At 36.7% G+C, this 24,377-nt stretch overlaps 1 protein-coding gene across 3 annotated transcripts in view; it reads left to right on the top strand.

The window, feature by feature from the left end:
- The window catches only part of ryr2a (ryanodine receptor 2a (cardiac)), a 657,734-nt gene that overhangs the window by 335,987 nt on the left and 297,370 nt on the right, over positions 1-24,377 (top strand). For all 3 annotated transcript variants that reach the window (XM_051919561.1, XM_051919560.1, XM_051919559.1), the window contains exons 9-14: positions 1,319-1,393; positions 9,371-9,527; positions 11,611-11,775; positions 17,710-17,831; positions 21,223-21,406; positions 22,119-22,254. In XM_051919561.1, the coding sequence (XP_051775521.1) occupies positions 1,319-1,393; positions 9,371-9,527; positions 11,611-11,775; positions 17,710-17,831; positions 21,223-21,406; positions 22,119-22,254 (839 nt within the window). The remainder of the gene's footprint in view (positions 1-1,318; positions 1,394-9,370; positions 9,528-11,610; positions 11,776-17,709; positions 17,832-21,222; positions 21,407-22,118; positions 22,255-24,377) is intronic.

The raw sequence follows: 24,377 nt of genomic DNA, 5'->3' as shown, positions 1-24,377 counted from the left end.
CCATCTATCCATTATCCAACCCACTATATCCTAACTACAGGGTCACGGGGGTCCACTGGAGCCAATCCCAGCCAACACAGGGTGCAAGGCAGGAAACAAACCCTGGGCAGGGCGCCAGCCCACCGCAGGGCACACACACACACATCAAGAACACACTAGAGACAATTTAGAATCGCCAATGCACCTAACCTGCGTGTCTTTGGACTTTGGGAGGAAACCAGAGTACCCGGAGGAAACCCACGCAGACACGGGGAAAACATGCAAACTACACGCAGGGAGGACCTGGGAAGCAAACCCAGGTCTCCTCACTGCGAGGCAGCAGCGCTACCACTGCACCACCATGGCACCCACTGGGTATTTATGACATGTTTAATCTCACAGTTCAAATCAACAGCAAAGTAATGTCCATTGGTAGATTGCCGTTGATATCTCCCATTGCCAGAAGCCTACTAAGTGCTGAATAATTTTTAAATGTTCAGACAAATAACAATATTTGTCTTTCCAACAGGGTTGTTCTGTTTTCCTAGTAATTGAGGTCAGTTTCAGAGCCCTGAGAAAATCAAATGTGTGTCGTGTCTCTGGGTTAGCTATAATATTACCGCTATTATTTGCAGGAATATTACACTGTTTCGTTACTGGTACTATACATGCCAGCAGATGCTGCATAAGCCTAAGTAACCCATAATGCAAATTTAAATAGCAAAAATATGCTGTGTGCAGGAATGATAAACAGTAGCAACAATTTTGTATTGTGCAGATTCTGAAAAGTTCTGAATATCACATAGTAATATCACTCATATTGCTTTAAAGTTAAATTAAGAAAGAAATAATGACAAGTGGCAAATTAGTAGAACTGGATGTTTACTAAAGTACTTTTTCTTGTTTTAACTGCCAGCTACAGTATATACTTAGAGTTCAAGCACTACAATAAGACTACAGTGAAACTGTTATAATGAAAATGTATGCAGATTTTTGTTTTTTTTTAGGAAAAAAACCTCTTAGCAAAGCATTGCTACAGAATTTGTATTAATGTAAAAATAACTGCTGTTTGATTCACATATAGCATTTGTTTGTAGCTGTAGTAGTTAAGTTCTTTCCAGTAGTTTTTGCTTATCCTTGGGAATGACAAAAGGCACAGAGGGAAGATGGCATAGTGTAATTTTTAGAATCAGTGTACTTTGTCTAGCGGCTTCTTAGGCTCAGCAGAGAGTTATCGTACTTTATAAGATGGTGATTCAGAAATTCTTTACACATCTTTAAAAAAGGTTCACTGCCTCCAATGACATTCCAGCTTCTTTTTACTTTTACTGTCTTACAGATCAGTCCATTATGAAGGTGGAGCAGTAGCCATCCATGCAAGATCATTGTGGAGACTGGAAACTCTACGAGTTGCGTAAGTTCTAGTGCTAATTAAGTTGTTTTTTTTTTGGACCCAGAGAACATAGAAGGATTTGTTAAAGATGATAACAAAACAAGAAAAACACAAGATATGACTGGGAAGCAAGACATACTAAGATCAAAAACCAGGAAATAAAGCAACTCAAATCTTTAAAACCAAAACAAAACACAAGAATCAAAGTCAAAGTTGAAGGGTTGGCACCAAAAAAGGAGTAAATAACAAAGAGGTGTGAGAAAATCATTTAGGGATTCATCCATTCAAACTTGACTTTATTACCCTTTTCTGTAATTGACCCTGAGGTCAGGACAACTAAGCCACACACCAGCAAATTGACCTGCATCAAGATGATGACTGCGGTTGACTAATCTGACATACCCCTTGACTAGTATTTGCAAAATATGACATAGGCAATACAGAGCAGAGATGACTTAGCTTGACATATACCATTAATGAAAATACAACACAATACAATGCAGTTTATTTCTGTATAGCCCTTAATCGCACAGTTAAATAATGGCAATATATTGTTGCGACCAGCATCATTCCTTCCAATAATTAGCATCTCTGTTTTATCTGTGTTTAAAGACATGTAGTTCTCATCCATCCAATTTAATTTAATTTAATTCACTAAAACAACTAATTAAAGACAACATCGGATAAACTTCATTTGGTCTAAAAGAAAAGTATAACTGGGTGTCATCTACGTACAAGTGAAAATTAACATTATGTTTTCTAATGATAGATCCCAGTGGAATCATGTAAAATGAAAACAGTAAAGGTCCCAGTACTGAGCCTTGTGGGGCACCATATCTCACTTCTGTGTATAATGATGGAGTTCTGTCAGCACATTTATGTACGTACTGTAATCGATTTCATAAATAAGAACTAAACCAGACAAGAACATTGGCTATAAGCTCAACATCATTTTCCAGCCTGTGTAGTAGCATAGAATGGTCAATGGTGTCAAACACTGCGCTTAAGTCTAACAACATAATTACAGTAGAGTTTCCTTCATCAGAGCATATCAGAATGTCATTTTAAACACGTGTTAGTGCCATTTCTGTACAATGACCAGTGCGGTCAGTGACTGGCGACTACTTTTTCAAGTATTTTAGAGAGAAAGGGTAAATTTGATATGGGTCTATAATTATTAAGTACACGTGTGTCTAGGTCTGACTTTTTAAGTAATGGTTTAATGATTGAAACTTTTAGTGCATCAGGTACTGTGCCATGCAATAATGAACTATTTATAATGCTAAGAATAGGTTCTGCAAGAACATCCATTGCACTTTTTACTAGTTTTGTTGGTACTGGAACTAGGGAACAAGCAGTAGGTTTCATTTTAGAAATTAAAGTTAAGATTTCCTGTTCTGTTACAGGATTCAAATTTTCTGAAGTGTTGAATGCAAGGCGAGACATGGTTTGCCAGGCTACTATGAGGTTTGCACTGTGATTCTGAGATATGGGGTTTTATATTTTTAAGTTTTACATTAAAGAAGTACATAAAGTCTGTACTGCTAATGTCTGTTGGTATTTTGCACTGTAGATCTAAATTCTCATTTGTTAAATTAGCCACTGTTGTAAACTGTACATGAGAATTTTTTATTATTGTTATCTATTGTTTTAGAATAGTAGTCTGAGCGAGCTTTAAAGAGAGCTGTTTTATATTTTTTAACTCTCTCTGTCCATGCAATTTGAAAGACCTGCAGCTTTGTTGTTCTCCAGCTGCGCTCCAGTTTTTAACACTCTAATTTAAGAACTCGAGTGCTCTCATTGAACCAGGGTGAGTTTCTTCATGCTTTGATCACTTTTGTTTCAAGGGGAGCCACTGTGTCCAGAGCATCTCTCAAGGTCATATTAAATTGATGTTAGCTGATTTAAATTGTTTTTCATATTTACATTTGAAATTGACTGATCTAAATGGTTTTCCACAACTACACTTGTTTTACTCAAAAGTATCTATAAATTTTGAAGCAGAATTACAATCTAGATGTCACACTGTCTTTGTTTAAATCTATGAGTGTATCGGTAAGGGCAGAACCAAATCAAACATAATCAGGTAGTGATCAGAAATAACTTAATTTAATGAAGCAATGTTTACATTTTCAATTTCAACTTTGTAAGTTATAATTAAATCTATGGGTATGGTTATGATTATGAGTCGGACCTTTAACAATCTGACAAAATCCTACTGAATTTAACAAATAAGTAAAACATTTGCTAAAAGTGTCAGTTTTCCACATCAATGTGTACATTCAAATCCCCCATCAACACTACATGATCATAATTTACAGCCAAATCAGATAAAAGGTTGCCAAATTCAGTCATGAACAATGAATATGGCCCTGGTGGTCTGTAGACTAGCACTGCAATTGTGTTGGAATCTGTTTTAATATTTAAAATGAATGCCTCAAAGGATGTGAAGTCGCCTAAATTTTTAGAAGCATTTTGCATTTTGTCACAATGAATTATTCCAAGGCCTCATCCTCGACCAGAATCCCTAGATTTATGATGGAATGTGTATCCATCTAGTGACACCTAAGCTAGGGGAAGTGTGTCAGATTTACCAAACCAGGTTTTAGTGAGAACACACAGATCAGATTTTGTACTTAATATAATATCATTTACCAACATAGCTTTACTTCCAAGAGAACAAATGTTTAATAAGCCAAGGGGCAACACAATTGTCCATAGAATTTGGGTAATGACATTGTACACTCAACGCTTCATGGTTTCCCATGGTCTTTGCAATAATTATAAGCCAGCAATACTATTGCTAATTAGCTAGTTTTTTTCTAATTTCATTAAATAATATTTTAAACTTTGAAATACTTGAATTTGAGCATTAGCTTTTGCAGGTTTTGGATAACAAACATACCATTAGCTGCCACTTGCAACCAGATTTGGAATCAAAAGAACCAAGGCAACACATGCTATCAATGCGATGCAAGCGCAGCCCGCGATTCAAAAAATTTCTCTGCCTACCTGTTTGTCTCGTCTGACAGTAGCTGAAAAGCAGCATCAGGAGAGAGCAGCCTGAGGTAGTCCAGCAGTGGGTGATCTGTCGTGTCCAACAGCAAGCCATGCTATCTTGTGAAGTCCGGTAGCCAGTTCGGCTCCTATGGATCAATGTCTGGGTATTCCTCCCACGCGAACCTTGTCGTAGGTGCATCGGCTGTGCAAATGCGTTCAGCTGGCAGCCGATCAGCTGGCACGGCATCGGCTGGTGTCCGATCAGCTGATGCCGGCTTCTCACTCTCTTGCTCGATTCCTGATCACCGTCAATAAAATCTGATTCTGAAAAATCAGAGTCCGACTCAGCGATAATGTGTAAAAAAATCGTCTGCCGAGTGTTTTCTTTTCTGCACTCGCTTCGCTCCCTTGTGACATGTCGATGCCATTTTGCCTTTGTTTGCATTTGTTTACATTTCGCAACTCACACACACGCAAGGATTAGTTGCCGAGTCAACGAGTCTAGCATTTCTCCAAGCACAGAGGGAATGCCTGTGACATGACAGTGAGTTTTGTCGCCATTAACAGCTGATTGTCGCCCTCTATCTCTGATAGTTGTCAAGTTTTACCCTCGACTTATACGCGGGTCATAACAAATTTCGGCTTAAAAATACACTCGACTTATCTGCGAGATCGACTAATACGCGAGTATCTACGGTAAGTTACTATTACAAGTGCCCTGGTGGAGGGTCTGTTTTATCTCTTGGTCTTATTTAATTATACAGTCATATGAAAAAGTTTGGGAACCCCTCTCAGCCTGCATAATAATTTACTCTTCTTTCAACAAAAAAGATAGCAGTGGTATGTCTTTCATTTCCTAGGAACATCTGAGTACTGAGGTGTTTTCCGAACAAAGATTTTTAGTGAAGCACTATTTAGTTGTATGAAATTAAACCAAATGTGAAAAACTGGCTGTGCAAAAGTTTGGGTCCCCTTGTAATTTTGTTGCTTTAAATACATGTAACTGCTCAGTACTGATTACTTGCAACATCAAATTGGTTGGATTATCTCATTAAGCCTTGCACTTCATAGACAGGTGTGTCCAATCATGAGAAAATGTATTTAAGGTGGTTGATTGCAAGTTGTGCTTCCCTTTGAGAGGACTCTCCTCTGAAGAGTGACAGCATGGGATCCTCAAAGCAACTCGCAAAAGATCTGAAAACAAAGATTGTTTGGTATCATGGTTTAGGGGAAGGCTACAAAAAGCTATCTCAGAGGTTTAAACTGTCAGTTTCAACTGTAAGGAATGTAATCAGGAAATGGAAGGTCACAGGCACAGTTGCTGTTAAACCAGCAGGTCTGGCAGGCTAAGAAAAATACAGGAGCGGCATAAATGCAGGATTGTGAGAATGGTTACAGACAACCCACAGATCACCTCCAAAGACCTGCAAGAACATCTTGCTGCAGATGGTGTATCTGTACATCGTTCTACAATTCAGCACAATTTGCACAAAGAACATCTGTATAGAGGGTGATGAGAAAGAAGCCCTTTCTGCACTCACACCACAAACAGAGTCGCTTGTTGTATGCAAATGCTCATTTAGACAAGTCAGATTCATTTCGGAACAAAGTGCTATTTTTTGGTCATAACAAAAAGAGCTTTGCATGGCGGAAGGAGAACACCGCATTCCAAGAAAAACACCTGCTACCTACTGTCAAATTTGGTGGAGGTTCCATCATGCTGTGGGCCTGTGTGGCTAGTTCAGGGACTGGGGCCCTTGTTAAAGTCGAGGGTCGGATGAATTCAACCCAATATCAACAAATTCTTCAGGATAATGTTCAAGCATCAGTCACAAAGTTGAAGTTACACAGGGGTTGGAAATTCCAACAAGACAATGACCCAAAACATAGTTCAAAATCTACAAAGGCATTCATGCAGAGGGAGAAGTACAATGTTCTGGAATGGCAGTCACAGTCCGCTGACTTGACTATCATCGAAAATCTATGGAATGATTTGAAGCAGGCTGTCCATGCATGGCAGCCATAAAATTTAACTGAACTGGAGAGATTTTGTATGGAAGAATGGTCAAAAATACCTCCATCCAGAATCCAGACACTCCTCAAAGGCTATAGGATACGTCTAGAGGCTGTTATATTTGCAAAAGGAGGCTCAACTAAGTACTGATGTAATATATCTGTTTGGGTGCCCAAATTTATGCACCTGTCTAATTTTGTTATGATGTATATTGCATATTTTCTGTTAATCCAATAAACTTAATGTCACTGCTGAAATACTACTGTTTCCATAAGGCATGTCATATATTAAAAGGAAGTTGCTACTTTGAAAGCTCAGCCAATGATAAACAAAAATCCAAAGAATTAAGAGGGGTTCCCAAACTGTACACCTTATTTTTTGGTTATCAAGTAATTTAAGGTTTGCATCATGACTAAATTTATAGGATGCCCCACAACAAGGATTATGGGTAACAGCTACAGGATAGTAACAAGTGGGATAAACAACAGCTTGTGATTTAAGATTACCAGACTACGACCTTGATGGTGTTCTAATCAGTCAGCCAGGCAGTTTTGCTGCCATATTTTGGGATAATACAAAAGATCCCTTTCAATTAGGATATAGACCATCTCTCTTGAAAAATCCATGCCTTTCCCAAAAAATCATCCCAATTGCTCACAAAGGCTGTGCTTTTATTTGCACACCAGGTTTTTAGCCAGTAGTAAAGGGGACGTAATCTGCTATAAATCACATCCCCGCTACATAATCTTGGTAAGGGGCCAGATACAGTTACATTCCAACATTTTCTTTTAGCTTTGATGTATAGAGAGATGAAGTTCCCCTTTAATACCTCAGATTGCTGTAAATAAATATTGTTAGTGCTGACATGCAGCAATAAGGTAGATACTTCATCGTCAGCAACATTATCCAATTGAGCCTCTATGTCAGAAATCTTTGTCCCGGAAGGCATTTAACATTAACTGTTAGTTTGACATAATTTGGAATTCTAACATTATGCACTATGGAATCACCAATTATGAGCACTTTATTGTTCTCAGGATCCACAGGCCTGCTGCAAACTGCTGAGAATCTGTTCAGGGTCCGAATTGGTGCCTCAAAGGCTATAAGCTTTCACCATCTGCTGGGTGATTAACTTTTACTTCTCACTCTTGGGTACTTCTCCTCATTGGATGTTGGTTTTACTCCATTGGAACTTGCCTGAGGGTTTGATTAGTTTTCTGCTATTTTGTTTTTTCTTTCTGTTGTTTGTGAAAAGCTACATGCGTGTGCGAGATGCCGTTGCTCTGTGTTTCCGCTCGCTGCTACTCTGTGCTTCCCAGTACAGTGGAACCTCTAGATACGAGTTTAATTCGTTCCAGCACTGAGCTTGTATAGCAAATTTCTCGTATCTAGAACAAACGTCCCCATTGAAAATAATGGAAATCCAGTTAATCCGTTCCGCATCCCAAATATATTAACATAAAATCAATTTTCCTAACAAATAACACTGATAAATTATATATACTGTAGTCTACCTTTAATAAATAACACTGGTAAATAATATAACTGATTATTAAAAGAATCAAAACAGGTGTCCAAAGTGCAGTAGAGCATTCAATAAATCTTTAAATAAATAATCCTTAAAACAGTTGTGAAGTGGAGGTTTAAAGTACATAAGAATAACAATCCTTTAACACGAGGTTAAAACGTCAACAGGAAGCAGTCTTCAAAAAACAGATGACAATCCCCGGTGCTTCTTCTCTGTTAGCATCTCACCTGCTTCTCCCATGCGGGCTCTGCAACAGGCGAGACACTTAATGCAGCTGACCTTCTCTACACCGTCCTGCTTCAGCTGTTTGGCTCGCCTGTTCAGCTACACGCGAGCCTGTACTCGCTCGCTCTCTCGCACCGACTTCCTACTGCTGCGGATTTCTGCCTCCTCCTGCAACCTCCGTTCTCTCTCCTCTCCTCTATTTTCTTTTACTTCTTCTCCCCCTTAACCGGCTCGCGCTTCTCTATATATGCGGGGAAGACATGGCAGCTGCTAGGGTTACCACTTTTAATACAAAAAAATAAGGGACGCATACGTATTGATTCAAAACGGGACGCGCAATTTCATTCTCAAATACTGGACGATTCCGTATTTTAAAGGACGGGTGGCAACCCTGCCCAGCCCATCAGCCACAGGACAAATCATGGATGTGGGCAGTTTCCCACCTGTGCACTTAGGTGAGAAACGCAGACACCGCAGATCGCCCTGCGGCTCGCTACAGCTACCACGCCCCCTCGCTAAGCCGCAAGCTATACCCACAGCCTGGCACGTGGCTCGTTACGTGAGCCAATGCTCGTATTTAGATCTGAATTTTTCGCTCATACTTTCCTCGTATTTTGAATTTCTCGTGTACAGAGGTGATCGTATCTCGAGGTTCCACTGTATATATAAAATACAATTTATATATATATATATATATATATATTGTGTATATTTTTTTGGTCACAGTCTTTTTATGTTATCCTACCCCAACCTCACGCACTAATAACATTCAAAGTCTGAAATGTATTAGTGAGAAGAGCATCATTCAGACAAAAAGACATGTAATATTGTGTCTGATAAATCTGTTCATGTGCTGAGAAATTGTTAGGCTTACATATAAGTATCTAGTGCATGATTCAGCAGTTAGGGTAGCAAAATGTTAAGTGATTTGTTCCAGGGTTCAATAAAGCAAAAGACGTGTGATATGTGGCCTAACTCCTTATCCTCTTAACTCATGTTTCCTGCCTAAGCAAGTGCAAGATGTTGCTTAGTGAACTTTAAATTGGGTAGATATACTATGCATATGTTTTTAATGAGAAGACTTTATATACATACTGTATATTTGTATTAAAAAGTTGAGTAATGTGTTAAAACTTCCCAATTTTTCTCATTTTCAAGAATGTGGCACTGTTTACATATCCAGTGCACTGTTGTAAATGTTTTGGTGTTTTTTTGTGTGTTTGCTTTTCAGATGGAGTGGTAGTCATATACGATGGGGACAACCCTTTAGACTGCGACATGTTACAACTGGAAAGTATCTAAGTCTGACTGAAGACAAAGGTCTTCTGCTTATGGACAAAGAAAAAGCAGATGTGAAATCCACTGCATTCTGCTTTCGGTCTTCCAAGGTGAGCACTTATAAAACAATGTATTTACTATACAGGTTTCATACATTTTATGTTATCTTCTATTATATCACAGTGATTGATTTTCTTCCCATATTTTATGTGAATGAGGAGACATAGAGAAATATTCAGGTGCAGTTTAAGTCAGTTCTGTCCGACTATTTTTATTTGAATTCTTCTTCACTTGTTACTTCCCTACCTAATCATTCGAGGTGCTAGAGATGGGTGGAGGTCGGATGACTAGAATTCACTATAAAATATTAGGTAGTCTGAAAGACTATTAGGATGAAAAATGTCTGCTTTACAATTTGATCATAAATAGGATACTGTACTTCTTCCACTTTGTTTTATGACTCCAGCATTGTTTTGGATACCCGGAAGAGTATTTACCCCTTCAGTATGCCTCCTTGAAGAAAAGAAATCGGAACAATGATAAGAACTAATTTTGATGAAAATACCATGTTGCAAAATACCAGGCAATCCCCACTCCTATTGATTATGCAGAAAAAAAATCTTACTGGCTTTGTATATGTACTTAAATAAATAAAGAGACATGCCAGTTAAATGAATTAGTTTGTTTTAATAGCACACCTGGCTAACAGTAAAAGAATTTACAGGAGTTAGATAACCAGCTGTGTGAGGCAGTAGTGTGCTTCTGACAATGGAAATGAATTTTGCAAGCAGCCAATAGTGTTTTAGGTATTTTAAATCAGTAAACACTGAAGACATAAACCTCCTTGGGAGAAGCTGTCTTGTTGGGTGAAGTGACAGGCAAACAGCTAAAATTTTAAACGTGTCAATGCAGCTCAGCAAAGTTTATTAATAACTTTGAAACTAGGAGACAAGCTTTTTCTGTAAGGTAAAATGATAGAAATATCACATAAGTGCATAGATTATGTCTTGAGCATGTTCTTTTCCTTCTTATATTCAGTATTAGCACTCTTTCAGTTTCTATAACTTATCCACAACAGAGCACCATCAGCAGTAGTGTATTAGAGAATTTTTTGCAGAGAGCTACAACCACTTCTTAAGAACAGTATTTTCAAAGTTGGGATCAAGGCCTACAGAAACATCACCAAATGCAAGGCTAAAAAATGGATGAGTTAGTAATAAACGTTTTTCTTCGGGATGTTTGTAATTCCTATCTGACCACATGAGATAACACACAGGTTAGATTCCTCTTGATGTGTGTTTAAAATTATGCAGGCAGCGCACAGCACCAAAGTATTTTGTCAATTTTACAAATGTATGCAGTTTAAAGGTTCTATATGTAATCAACAAACAGTCCTTTATTATTACCATCAATTTTATTAGATGGCTAACAAGATTATAAACTAAGTGTTTTTGATGCTGAATGAAGTAACACTACACCTACCAGTGGTTAGAGCACATCAGTACTCCTGAATTTGTAGCAGCAGTAATAGAGTAGTGTCTAAGCCAAAGAGTTAAATCCAAATCAAGGTTACTGTTTCATACTAGTTCAAGTACTAGTTCAAGGGAATTCATAAATGAACAATGTAATATGCAAAAGTCCTGCACTGCTTTTCTTTGTTCCATCACGTCAGTCACCCCTTTCACAGGTTATCTCCTCTCTAGTCCTCATTCAATTTTCCTTCTTTTACAAGTTGTTGATCACTTTATGGTGGTTCAGAGCTGCCTTATTCCAAGCAGTTCCTCACAACAGATGTTTTTTTTTTTAATAAGCTGACAGTTTTTCACTATTCTAGTAGCTTCCATAGTGTTGTTCTGTAGTGCTGCCCAGAAGGAGAGCCATGGACGTCCAGCACAACTGATTTTTAAAAAGGGCTTTTTAAATCAGGGTCTATTCTCCCAGGTGTCATGATATTAATATAAAGTATGAAGTTTTATTGTTTTTATTTTGTGGTTTTTGTTTCTTATCAACCAACAAAAATAAGCAATGGATGCCTCATTTGCACTCCAGAGTCTATCGACTCAAATGTGAACAGAGCTAAGCAAGTGATTCTTGTCTTCCTAGCCACTGCTCAGTATAATGGGCTTAATGCTTGTTTTGCTGTTTGCTACAACATATACAGTATGTTAATACATATAAATGTTATTTGTTTAGGAAAAGCTAGATTCAGGAATAAAGAAAGAAGTTGATGGAATGGGTGTTCCAGAGATAAAGTATGGTGACTCAGTGTGCTATATTCAGCATGTGGAAACTTGTCTGTGGCTCAGTTACCAGTCTGTTGATGCAAAATCCGCACGGATGGGAGCTATTCAACGCAAGGTAAAATATTTTAGATTCCCTATCATATTGACATGTATAACATTTAAGTTGCATTAATATTTTTTCTCAGCTACTAACAGAAATGATGCACATGTTTTGGTATCTGAGCAGCCCAATGACCCTATGTTTCATTTGCTGTGTATTGAAAAATACCACAGACAATATGTCTGGACATTACGTTGTCAATTCTTTTGTGCTTGTCTCGTCGCCATCTTTTAAAAGATGATTTCCTAATAGCAGAAACTAATTCTGTGTAAATGAAAATTATCTTACGTATGTCGTAAATTGCATCTTTCACATCACACTAACTAAATGCATTTTGGGTGGTGAATACACATAGCCATCACATTTCAAAAAGAATTAACTGCTTGGTAGAAACTGGAAAGGTTTCTTTGTACTTTGTATTTCAAATTGAAACACATGTACTTGATTATCATTTTATTAGTAATTTTAACCCATCACTTTTCCCAACCTTCAAACCAAAGGAGTTATTGAATAACCTTGAAAGACATTAATTATTGCAACTAATAAGGGAGTTATATTCAAATAAATTAATAAATAAAATAAACCATATATGACTATGCTGTATATGTAAGCCATTCTCCCCAGTAATTATTACATTGGATTGTAAACAACAATTGTGATTCAAATGTACTTTTTTACACTATTATGAGGGCTCCTAAAAGCTCCACAAATGAGCCTGGGCCTTTTTAGTTTGCCTAGAATTAGACTCACCCTAGGCAGTCTGAACTACCAACTGCACACAGAATCTTTGGCCTACTCACTCCCCAAATGGTGAATTGGGTTCCAAAGTGTTTGTTTAAGTTTATAAATATATCAAAAATACAAAAATGACCTTCTAGTGAAAGGAAATGTAAAACCATTGGCTAGAGTCCTAAAGTATAATCTTTCTAAATGATGATATTTATTTAAATAGTCACGAAGAGGGCAAAAATAAGGCAAAAAGGGTTTACCTGAAAAGTGAACCCATAACAAACAAGTTCTAATACGCAATCCAATAATGAAAAACAAAGAATTGTAGCTAATAATCCAATAAACCAGATATCCAATATTTATGAATGTTAAAGAATGTAAATGGACCACTTCAGGATCCGCTGTCAGCTTCAGACTAAAAATGCAGAGGACAGTCCTCAGCAGGGATGTTGGCATTCCACCTGCAATGTACAAGGTACATTAGAGGACCATGCAAAAAATATAGAAACACAATACTTGTAAATTAAAAAAAATTGAAAATATAATCAAGGAAAACATGATCTGATGTAAAGAGAAACCAAAAACATAAACAATGAAAGATGGAAACTTAATAAACAGCAAAAATATTGCATATACACGAAATAAGCTTAAGCAGGAGAAGAACTTTGCCTGAACTATAACATTTTGACCCTGCCTTTCAAAAAGAAATGCAGGCCTGAAAAATAGAAGCCAGACCTGCTCTTTACTCTAGGTCACCTTGAACATGTAGTACTTACCACCTCAGACAGCCAGGCCCTAAATCAACAGGCAGGCTTATAGCCTGTACAGGCCCAAAAATGAGGCAAAGGCTATTAAATTCTGTAATATCAAAAGGAGAGTGGAAAAAACATAAAAAACCTGGTCCAAGAAAAATCAACAAAGTTCCTTGATATTTAAATATTTATTTAGCCGGATACAAAAAGAGTGACCTTTCAAAGATCCAAGAGGACATTGGGAAGAAGATCTCTTAATCAATATATCAGAAAAGGAGTGGAAGGTAGCAAAGCAGAGAATTCACTTGAGTTCTATATGCGCAAAGCATAGAATTATTCAACTAAAAATTATATATCGAGCTCATCTGTCTCGCTTAAAACTGTCCAAAATGTTTCCAGGCCAGGATCCAACCTGCGAGCGCTGCAACCAAGCTCCTGCCTCACTGGGTCACATGTTCTGGGCCTGCACCAAACTAACATCATTTTGGACAAAAATTTTTAAGTGCCTCTCAGACAGCCTTAGTATCACAATCCCTCCTAACCCACTAACAGCTGTGTTTGGTGTCCTTCCAGAAGGACTTGAATTGGAGAAGGACAAACAAATGGTGATTGCATTCACTACACTCTTGGCACGTAGACTTATTTTGTTAAATTGGAAGAATCCTAATTCTCCTCTTATAAGTCAGTGGGAAACTGATGTTTTATATTATTTGAAATTGGAAAAAATCAAATTTTCAGTTAGAGGATCTGTACAAAATTTTTTCAAAACTTGGCAGGATTTAATCAATATTATTTTAGAATAAGAGAATTAACTATTATTGCATTTAACTCCCTTCTCCATCTCTTATTTATATAGATATTTACTTCTCCCCTTCTTTTGTCTAATGTTGCCTTATTAAAAAGCTTAAAGAAATTTTCCTTTAGCTAAGCTCTCCTTCCCAGGGGTGGGGTTTGATTTGTTTTCAAATTTGTTGGGTTATAAATTGATCTGTTTGTATGGAATGATTACAATGAAAATTAATAAAATAAAAATATTAAAAAAAAAAAAAAAAAGAAATCCATTTGCTTCCATGTTTCCATATAAATTATACTTCAATGTGATACCCAACAAATGTAATTCAGCTTTACTAGGAAAGAATACATAAAGCCTTAAAACTTTTAATTTTAAGCAAAGTCAAAATTTCAACGTTTTATCCAGTGCTATCAGGATGGGGTGTGCATCTTTCGAACCCTAGGATTAAATAAACAGGTTCAGAAAATGAATGAATGGTGGATCTCTGAAGAGTCTGTATAATATGCACAATGCTTATATATTTCTGTTGTGTTTTAAGCAATAGTTTTTTTACACTGAACAACCGATAAAAACGGTTTAATGTCAAAGTAAAAACTGATCTGTGCAAAAAAAAAAAAAAAAAAAAAAAAAAAGAGTGACCAAAAATAAGGAAGATAAAAAAATAAAGACCAAGAAACAGCCCAAAAATAGGTTTGCCTACTAAAAGGCAAACAAATTCAATAATCCACAAAATAATTAAGAGTGCCAGGAATGGGGCTTGAAGGCTATAAATTCAACAAAGACAGAATCATAAGTCAGAATCAGAAATCACAAGCAAAAGCAATGCTGAAGCGGCCATATTATCTTCTGCTTAGTCATAAATAACAAGGAAAGCAGTTCCTCAGCTGTAACCTCAGTTGCTCCTACCTCTCTAGGTTCAACATAAAGACTACAAGCAACATAAATTAAATTGCTGTACGCCACAAAACATATACTCATAACAACTGTAAATATGGAATAAGTTTTCACCCCTATGACTTGTAAACTTAAGTCACTTTGAAATGTAACTTTTAAATTAGATAAAAAGCGTATACACTGCCTTTACAATATTTTATACATTCAAGCTGACAAACGGAATAGAAGCAGTAGAACAAATTCATTAATTAATCATATATGGGGCCAGATTGAAGTAGTTTATGGCCCTAGAGGTTTAAAATTTGAAAGCTTTGATCATTTCTTACTATGCCATTTGTAGGGTCTACTTGATTTCCAATTGAAATAATTAAAGATTTAGCAACTGAGAGAACCTGATGGACAAGCATGGTCTTTAGTCTGCTGTCTACATAGCTTAGTCTGGCCCTATCTCTAGATAGATAGATAGATAGATAGATAGATAGATAGATAGATAGATAGATAGATAGATAGATAGATAGATAGATAGATAGATAGATAGATAGATAGATAGATAGATAGATAGATAGATAGATAGATAGATGAGCTGTTGATTAGTCACTGTTGGTGTGTGTGATTAACGTGTTCAAATTTCTAAGATTAAATTTTTTAATGCAACCTCTAAATGTGTTAATTTAATCTGGGTAATTTGACTGTGCTGGGCACTTTGTTAATAAAGCAGTACCAAATTAATCTGAGTCGGTTAATAGTAGTAGCAGGTCACTGGCACTTAATTGTTTCCTGTGTTATTTCCAGATAAATATCTTCATCCACATACACCAATATGATTGTCATTTGTTCCTTATAATATGGGATTGTCTAATAATGAAACATAAAATCCTGCATAATGTATTGAATCAATAAGAGAAGCAATTCATCCTGTATTTTTGTACACATTGTTTCATTTTTACATTAGCTCTTCAAAGTGCAGGAAATAACATAAGAAGAATTAAAATCAAACCAGTTACTGTATATAAGTGGCATGAATGAGTTTTATTTTTGTGTCGTCCTAGCGTTGCAGTGGGACAAGCACTGCATGCAGAGTGAGACTACGAGCCAGTGTCAGCCTTGCCATTATGCTGCATTTACAACATAGTTAAAAAAAAAAAAAAAGTCACATCGCACAGTATAGCAAAAGAAGATGGTACATGCAGTGGAAAAATTACTATAATGGTGGCCGTTAATCCAATCCCGCCTGTAAAAGAGGCTGTCAAGTTGTCAGCGCTGTCCCTGGTGATGAATAAACTTGCTGTCTAGCTTTTTCAGTCACCCATGGTGGAATATCTGACCCGAAACAGCACAGTGCAGGTGCTACCCATATCTAAGCAGCTAAAGAGCAAATGACACAGAGTGGAATCACTTGATTCCTGATTCCATACTCAGACTTCCCCCAAAGCAGATATGTCAAGTCTTTTGCTGTTAAATTAATCACGTTGCCTACTGTAGCATACAATATACAGTAATCAATATTAGCCTATATTATACTGTAACCAATAAACCTAGGCAATAATCAGAACAAACAGATCATGCTAATATTTCCATCCATTTTGGCTGAAGGGTAGATAGTAAGAGTATTTTTTACTTCATAAATGATACATTATATGACAATGAGCAACATAAAACATCTAAATTAATGACACTATCAGCTACATAGTCACAAGTTATTTTCAGTTAATCTTTTGCTGCGTAATCTATACACATTTTCAATCTAATGAATGACTCCTTCTCTCCAAGTGTAAGCAGCGGAGTTGACCTTAGTGTATCATGCAATTAAGCACAACCTGATTGTGCATAAAAGCTGAACCATGATTTTATTTATGTTTCTGTTTTTTAATATTTCATTTTCTGAGTACTTGGTATGTTGTCTTGCATACATTTCCTAAATGTTATTGCAACCCCTGTGGGGTCAGGGGGGAGGTGTTTGGTGGATGTTGGGTGTTGTTTCTGTTTTACAAAACTGTTCAATAAACTAACTAGAATAATTTAATATGTATAGGCAAGTGATTATTAAAACTGTTTTGTATTAGAAATTAATCACTGATTTATTTCTACCTTATAGAAACATATGTTTGAAGGAAATATGGTAAATTGCAAATTATTTGCAGTATATTTCAATTTAAAATTTTAATCATGTGATTAATCATGATTCCTTTTTTTATTTTAACGGCAGCCCTAATATATATATAACCTGCAATGTATAAGGCTGGTTATTTCTCTCAGTGATCTATACATTCAGAGCAATGTACTGAACTCCATGATACGCAACATGTATTGTAGTTTGAAAGTTAAATTTTACACTTGATAGATGCTGCAGTCTCTGCCATGAAAACCAGGGCAATCATGGACTTATATGCAAGTCTACTAATTCCCATTACTTTGAAGTGATGGGTTAGGATATGGGCTGACCACACTGGAAATGTTGCCAAGTTAATTCCTTGGATTTGAGGTTCTTCCACAAGCTCAGTACAAGAACATCAACATCACTGGCCTGGTATTTATGGCAAATTTTATGAAAGGTTAAATATAAGAAGTGTAATACTGTAGTTATTTTTGTTGTTAAATGAACAACTAGAATTCAATTTTATGTGCTTAAAGAAATGCTGACCTGATGATTTATAAAGTGAAGCATTCAGTTTCAGGATATTTTACAATATGTTGTATGTTGTTGTTTATGCTGTTTATTGAATACAGAGTTTAAATGACCTACAGATTACTTACAGTTTTTACTTAAACTTTATATTTCAGGCCATAATGCACCATGAAGGCCACATGGATGATGGGTTAACACTGTCACGTTCTCAACATGAAGAGTCTCGTACAGCACGGGTTATTCGCAGCACTGTCTTCCTATTTAACAGATTCATCAGGTACAGCCATTACTTTATGGCAAATAAAAACACCATATTTTACTAAAACTAGTAGCTCTTGCTCAACAGAGTGCAAGCAGGGTAAGAGACACTTCGAAAATTCAGTAATAGTGAATGTGTTGTGTAGAAATATTCAAAATACTGTATTAATGATGGATCAACCAGTGGTTACCAATGATTAATATCTGTAATATGCTAATCGAAATACTGAAGAAAAATTATTTAAAGAGCATTTAATTCATATATTCTGCAGTATATAGCTGGGAGTTGTACCAATCCAAAGTTTAATGCTAAAGGAGCTCAAAATATAGTATTTGGTACAGTAGTATGTCCACTACATTATTACAGTAAAACAGTATTTTTATTTATGTTTTATATAAAATAGAATAGTGCTTTATTACCTCAAAATAGTGAGGGAGGAATGAACACAGAGAGGAGCAATTTATCAAATAAATAATTGTAAAGCAAAGACTTTTAGTTCCACTGGGCGTATTCAGTCATTTTTCCCCAAAACGCTAAGTAGGATGGCTTCTACATTTTATCGTTCTTATCTCCTTTTCTGTTTATTGGTCTCTGAAGGTCTTTGTCATCTCTGTCTCCTTACTAGAAATCTCTTGCTCACCTCTAAAATCTGTGCCTAGTTTACAGATGATATGGATTAAATGTTAAACTCATCTGTTTTTTCTTCCAGTTTCAGGAATTTTATATGAGATCTTATGGCCATCATGCCACAGTGCCTACTGATGGTATCACTCCGGCCTTAAGCTTTCAAACCACTATTAAAGAGCCTGTTTAGTTCTTGCGCTGCCTGCCCTCATTTATAAATAGAAGACCCCTATGTTTCCTGTCCTTTATTTTGTGCTGCCTGGAAGCATTTTTTGGAAATTGAATCAGCTTTCTCCCAGGCTGCCACAACTGCTCAAATTTCCTGTTGTCTTTTGGCCACTAACTGCTTGTGTCTACCAACACTGGACTGTTATCTTTTAAATCTTTAGCTCATCATAAGCATTTTTAGCTTCAAGCTGTCACTTGTCAGCCAACATCCTGTAAGAATTAATAAAATAATCAAGCAGCACGTGTACAATGAGTATTCTTGCATGTAATAATTTTAATAATGTAAAGAATAAGTTAAGTATTTTTAAATTTGTGAGTTATGGTGTTCTGTTATTTGCACCAAGCACGTGGATTTGTGAAGTGTAGCTGTATTTAGTATTATTTTCTAAATAATATGTCTCCCTACAATTTTGTCTAGTGGGACAGCAGGACCAGCATAAAACAGAAGCTTTAAAATGTATCAGATAAGTTAATTCCAAAGTCAGCTTAGCTCTTGATTTCCCAAAGCATGTCTTATGCATTTCAGAGCAAGCTTGTGATTGTATAGCTAAGTATGAAGTGATTAGGTTGTCAGAAATTTCTAATAATAATACATTTTATTTGTAGAGCACCTTTCCCATGGCAGGATCTGACAGAAATGATACATTTTCTATTCAGAATAAATAGTGTAGGTAGAATTTCCATGCTAACAGCTGTAAATATTAGGGACAGAACCTTGTATTTAGGTTTTTAACAAATACAGCTTCTACCATATATAGCATGTAATTTATACATACAAATTTGTATAAAAGCGAATACCCATGATAAGAAAACAAAATTGCAAAGTATGTACCTACAATTTACACTGACTTGGCTTCAGTATTTATGATTCTTTAAAGCAGTAACTAGTAGCATTCTGATTAGATGACAACGTCCCAATCCTCTTCTTTCGGCTGCTCCCGTTAGGGGTCACCACAGCAGATCATCTTCTTCCATATCTTTCTGTCCTCTACATCTTGTTCTGTCACACCCATCACCTGCATGTCCTCTCTCACCACATCCATAAACCTTTGCTTAGGCCTTCCTCTTTTTCTCTTCCCTGGCAGCTCTATCCTTAATACCCTTCTCTCAATATACCCAACATCTCTCCTCTGCACATGTCCAAACCAACGCAATCTCGCCTCTCCGACTGTGTCTCCCAACCGTGCAACTTGAGCTGACCTTCAGATGACAATGTCATGAAACTATATAACTATATAAATGTGTAGCAGAATGCTATGTTTTGAAATATGCATTGTGAAAACAGTGTGATTTTACATCTGTCCAGCCATATTGTAAACAGCAAGGTGATTATGCTTAGTGTAATGAAGACTTCCCATTGTGATAAGCCAAGTTCAGTGGCTGTAGATAATGCAAATCTAGAGGCAGCCGCTTGGCTTGTCACGGACATTTGGGGAAAAAATGTTAAAGAAATAGTTTCCATTTACCTGTTTTAGCGCCCCTTCACAGATTAACACGGCAATGGCCAGTGTTGTGCAAGTTCACACCTCACTAGAACGAGCTCAAAGTTCAGTTCACACAGATTAAAATGAATAAATTCACGTTCATAGTTCACCATTTCAATTTTGAACTAGTTCATGTTCAGTTCATTTTGTATTTTTTAAGGTGTGAGAATAAATGACCCATGAGTTTACTTTTTTCAATTTGCATGCCTTATTTTAGGTTATTACAGTGTTCGTGAATAAAATCCAGTAATTATGAAAACTTTTTTATTTATACACTTTATTGAGTTATACCCAGCAACAAACACGTATAACCATGTAATGCTAATATCCTCCCAGTCAAAATAGTAATTAAATAGATGCAAGTAAAGGTGGCATGGTGGCGCAGTGGTAGCGCTGCTGCCTCGCAGTAAGGAGAACTTGGTTCGCTTCCCTGGGTCCTCCCTGCATGGAGTTTGCATGTTCTCCCCGTGTCTGCGTGGGTTTCCTCCCACAGTCCAAAGACATGCAGGTTAGGTCGATTGGCGATTCTAAATTGGCCCTAGTGGGTGTTTGTGTGTGTGTCCTGCGGTGGGTTGGCGCCCTGCCCAGGATTGGTTCCCTGCCTTGTGCGCTGTGTTGGCTGGGATTGGCTCCGGCAGACCCCCGTGACCCTGTGTTCAGATTCAGCGGGTTGGACAATGGATGGATGGAAGTATACATTTAAATTACCGCTCAATTTCCAACTGTGTGACACAAATGGTGAGTGTGGAACCAGCGTGTAGGTGAACTAACTTATTACGCTGCAGGTCAAAATTTGTGTCACATATTGCATGTCCAACGGGGAAAAATATAAAGTGGCCTCGCAAAGGGCAACATTTTCCTAAAAGTGAAAGCAGAACTTCACTGCATGATTATAAGTGATTAAAACAAACCCTACATCTAATAAATGCTATAATGAATAAAATGGTTTACATATTTTATTTTAAAAATGCCACACTAATGATTTTTATATTTGGTGGAATGTGATTTATTTTAAAGTCTATTAAGTGATCAGGTAACTGTGTGAAATTGTCTTTTTCTGCTTTTCTTTGTAGGGGTCTTGATACCTTGAGCAAAAAGGGCAAATCATGCTGCTTAGATTTGCCAATCGAGTCCGTGAATTTGAGCCTACAAGATTTAATAGGCTATTTTCAGCCACCTGATGAGCATCTAGAACATGAAGATAAACAAAACCGTCTTCGGGCATTAAAGAACCGTCAGATTCTCTTCCAGGAAGAGGTAGCTACCTCTACTTTCAAAAAGGGGGGTGAATGGCATTACTGAATGATTATCATTTTGTTTAGAATGACAGTTGTAGGTGGCATGCTAACAACAATAGGCAGCATTACTTCAGCAAAGTGCTTAGTTTCCATATGATTCTCTGGTCGGGTTCCCCTTGTGACAGTTTGTCACATTCTCATTCTTTTTCTTTGTGTTTTTTTCTTGAAGATGCAGTTGTCTGCCAGAATCATGCCATTAGATTAATTAAAGAGTTTAAAGTGTTGTTCCTCTCAGAGTTTTTTTTTTTGCAATGCATCCATTGCTTCAACAATTAGCTCCAGCACCTCATGATCCTGTTATGAGAAAGTAATTTCAGAAAGAGAGCCGATTTGTTAATTTTCAATTTTTTTTCACGTTTCATTCTGGAACCATTACAAGTCTGTCTTGATTGTTGGTTGGTGTGCCTCCCTGTGTGCAGCTTGCACTTTACTTTGTACTTTACATTTGCACTATATCCTTACAGACTGGATTTTTTTTTTCTACCTCACTCTGATTTGACATTGCCATAACTTTCACAAAATGAGCCTAATCTGGTTGCATTTGTGTTCATCCTGTGATTTATTGGTGTTTTTGCTGCCTGATTCTTGCAACTCCAACCAGGTTGAGCTTGATTTTAACATTAGTGAATAATTCATAAGCCTTATGTGTACTATGTGTGATTTCTTCCCAGGGTATGATAAACCTGGTTCTTGAATGTATTGACCGATTACATGTGTATAGCAGTGCAGCACACTTTGCTGATGTGGCTGGAAAAGAAGCAGGGGAAGCCTGGAAGTCTATACTAAACTCATTATATGAGTTATTAGGTAAGACAAATCAGAACAACAAAAACATGAGGCACTATTAGCTTGTTTTCTTTAGATGAAGATGAATAGGATTCAAATTAATGTATTTTTGTGGAGTAGTTATATCTATTTTCTGACGTGTTTAAACGAATCCTTAATGAAACCTCTACATGACTTATAAGTTCTTTAGAAATTTTATTTTAGAGTATTACGAATGCTTTTTCATACATAGGCTGTCAAAAATGTTTTTAACAAATATGTATTCAGTTTATCTTTAAGGGCTATGCACTGGGATGGTGTTGGTAAATTTACATTTCTGTCATTCCAGTAGTTTAATTTATCTTAATTCATATGGCTGTAGTGACTTGGTGATATTATGTAAAAAATGGGTTGCAGGATGCCAACTTTGTCTTTACATCATTTCTTACAAGGTCACAAAATCTGCCATTAAAGTTCGATTTCTTTTTGAATAATTGAAATACTACTCCTTAAAGAATTAATAACATGTACAGTTTAAATGTTTTGTCAGAACCTACTGTCTAAGCCACAATGGCAATGGAGGTCAGTTGACTCTAATTCTGCTAGAAGGACCTACAAGGATCCCAAGGTAGAACTTCCTATAGTAGCATACTGCTCCCGAGTGGTTCACTAGCTACCTCGCTTGTATGTGCAGGTAGACTCTTTCTGCTAGTGTGGCTCCTTGACCATCCAAAGATTGCTTTTGAAACCTTTTCAGCCCTGCAAAATCCTGTTTGTGGCCAAGCCATTTGTAACCCCTTGTCTTCAGTGTACCACCACCAAAATGAGAAAAGGCTATGTCCTCGGGGGTTCTTTCTAAAAGCCCCCTTCCAACTTTGCTTAATCTATGAAGTGTAAATATTTGGGGTACAACTGAAAACACAAGTAAAGCAACATCTCAATGAATTCATTTTCATATTCATTAGATTTGTTAAGGCAACATTTACAGTAATGTTTCAGAATTGATGTCTTAAGAGTAGTGTTCAGTATTGAGTACTGTGTTCTGTTTGTATTCTGGTGTGGCATGTTTGGCATTTACAATTACACGGTAATTTTTCTTTACTTTAATTATACCTTTAGACGTGCATTTAGCACTTGGCTGCTGTCTAGCCTTGTCAGTGGTCCGTGGTTTTACTAGTATCAGAGTCGTTATGCATATTTATGGTTTTGCGTGTATTGACTACACAAAATCTGCTTCTTCTGTGGCTCTTCAATATTAACAGCAAAAAGACATTGCTTATAAGGTGGTCTTTTCACTTCTTTTCAACTTAGTGTGACAAAAAACTGTTTAGCTCGAATGAACTCTTTAGAGTAAATTTTTTGTGAATGTAGCTGCCAGTTCTTTTTACCTTGCATTACTTGTTGTAACCTCGGGAGCCTGCATACCCGCTACCAGCAATGCATTGTTTATTTTTTAAAACAGTCCCGTGATGTCTTTGAATGCCAAAGAATAATCAAAATCAACAGAATGCTTTTTCCCAGGTTATGTTTATTTTTAACATATGTAATGATTTCTTGACCCATATGCTTTAGTTTAACTGTGTTTTTGGGATACTTTTCAGCCATAGATAAGTTGCGCATCAGAATCATGGGCTTGCTTTTAATCAGCTGACATTGACAAAAGCACAATTGCTCTTTGCTATTTAAGTCATTGTCCCTTCCTTGAACTCTGCCTGTATGATGCATTGGATTGATTTAGAAATATCACACTCAGTAATTGTTCCCAACCCTGTTTAAGACAAATTCATTCATAGCTGTCTCCAGACGTATAATATAATGTAGTTCTTAAATATCCCATTAAAGGTCAGTATTTACCACAATGTGGGGTATGTCAAGGTTACTTTATTGTCATCTGCAACTGTGTATACTTACATAGTGAGTTGAGACAACGTATCTCCACAAGCAACATATACAGTAGCAACATACAACAAGGTGCGGGGCAGAAACAAACCATTAATGGACAATACAAGCATATAACAGATGTATAGTTTTTCTCATTTTTTGAATAGTTCATGTAACTGCAGTAGCATTCTGTACAGGTAGTTAACAAAAGAAAGGACACATCTATATAAATTATCCGAATGGGGTGTTGGGCTGCCTTAAGCTACCAGAAGTGTTTAAATGGA

The sequence above is a fragment of the Erpetoichthys calabaricus genome, chromosome 15, assembly GCF_900747795.2.
Source record: "Erpetoichthys calabaricus chromosome 15, fErpCal1.3, whole genome shotgun sequence".
Taxonomy (NCBI): domain Eukaryota; kingdom Metazoa; phylum Chordata; class Cladistia; order Polypteriformes; family Polypteridae; genus Erpetoichthys; species Erpetoichthys calabaricus.
Note: the sequence above shows the minus strand (reverse complement) of the source record. Positions and strands in the feature narration are given on the sequence as shown.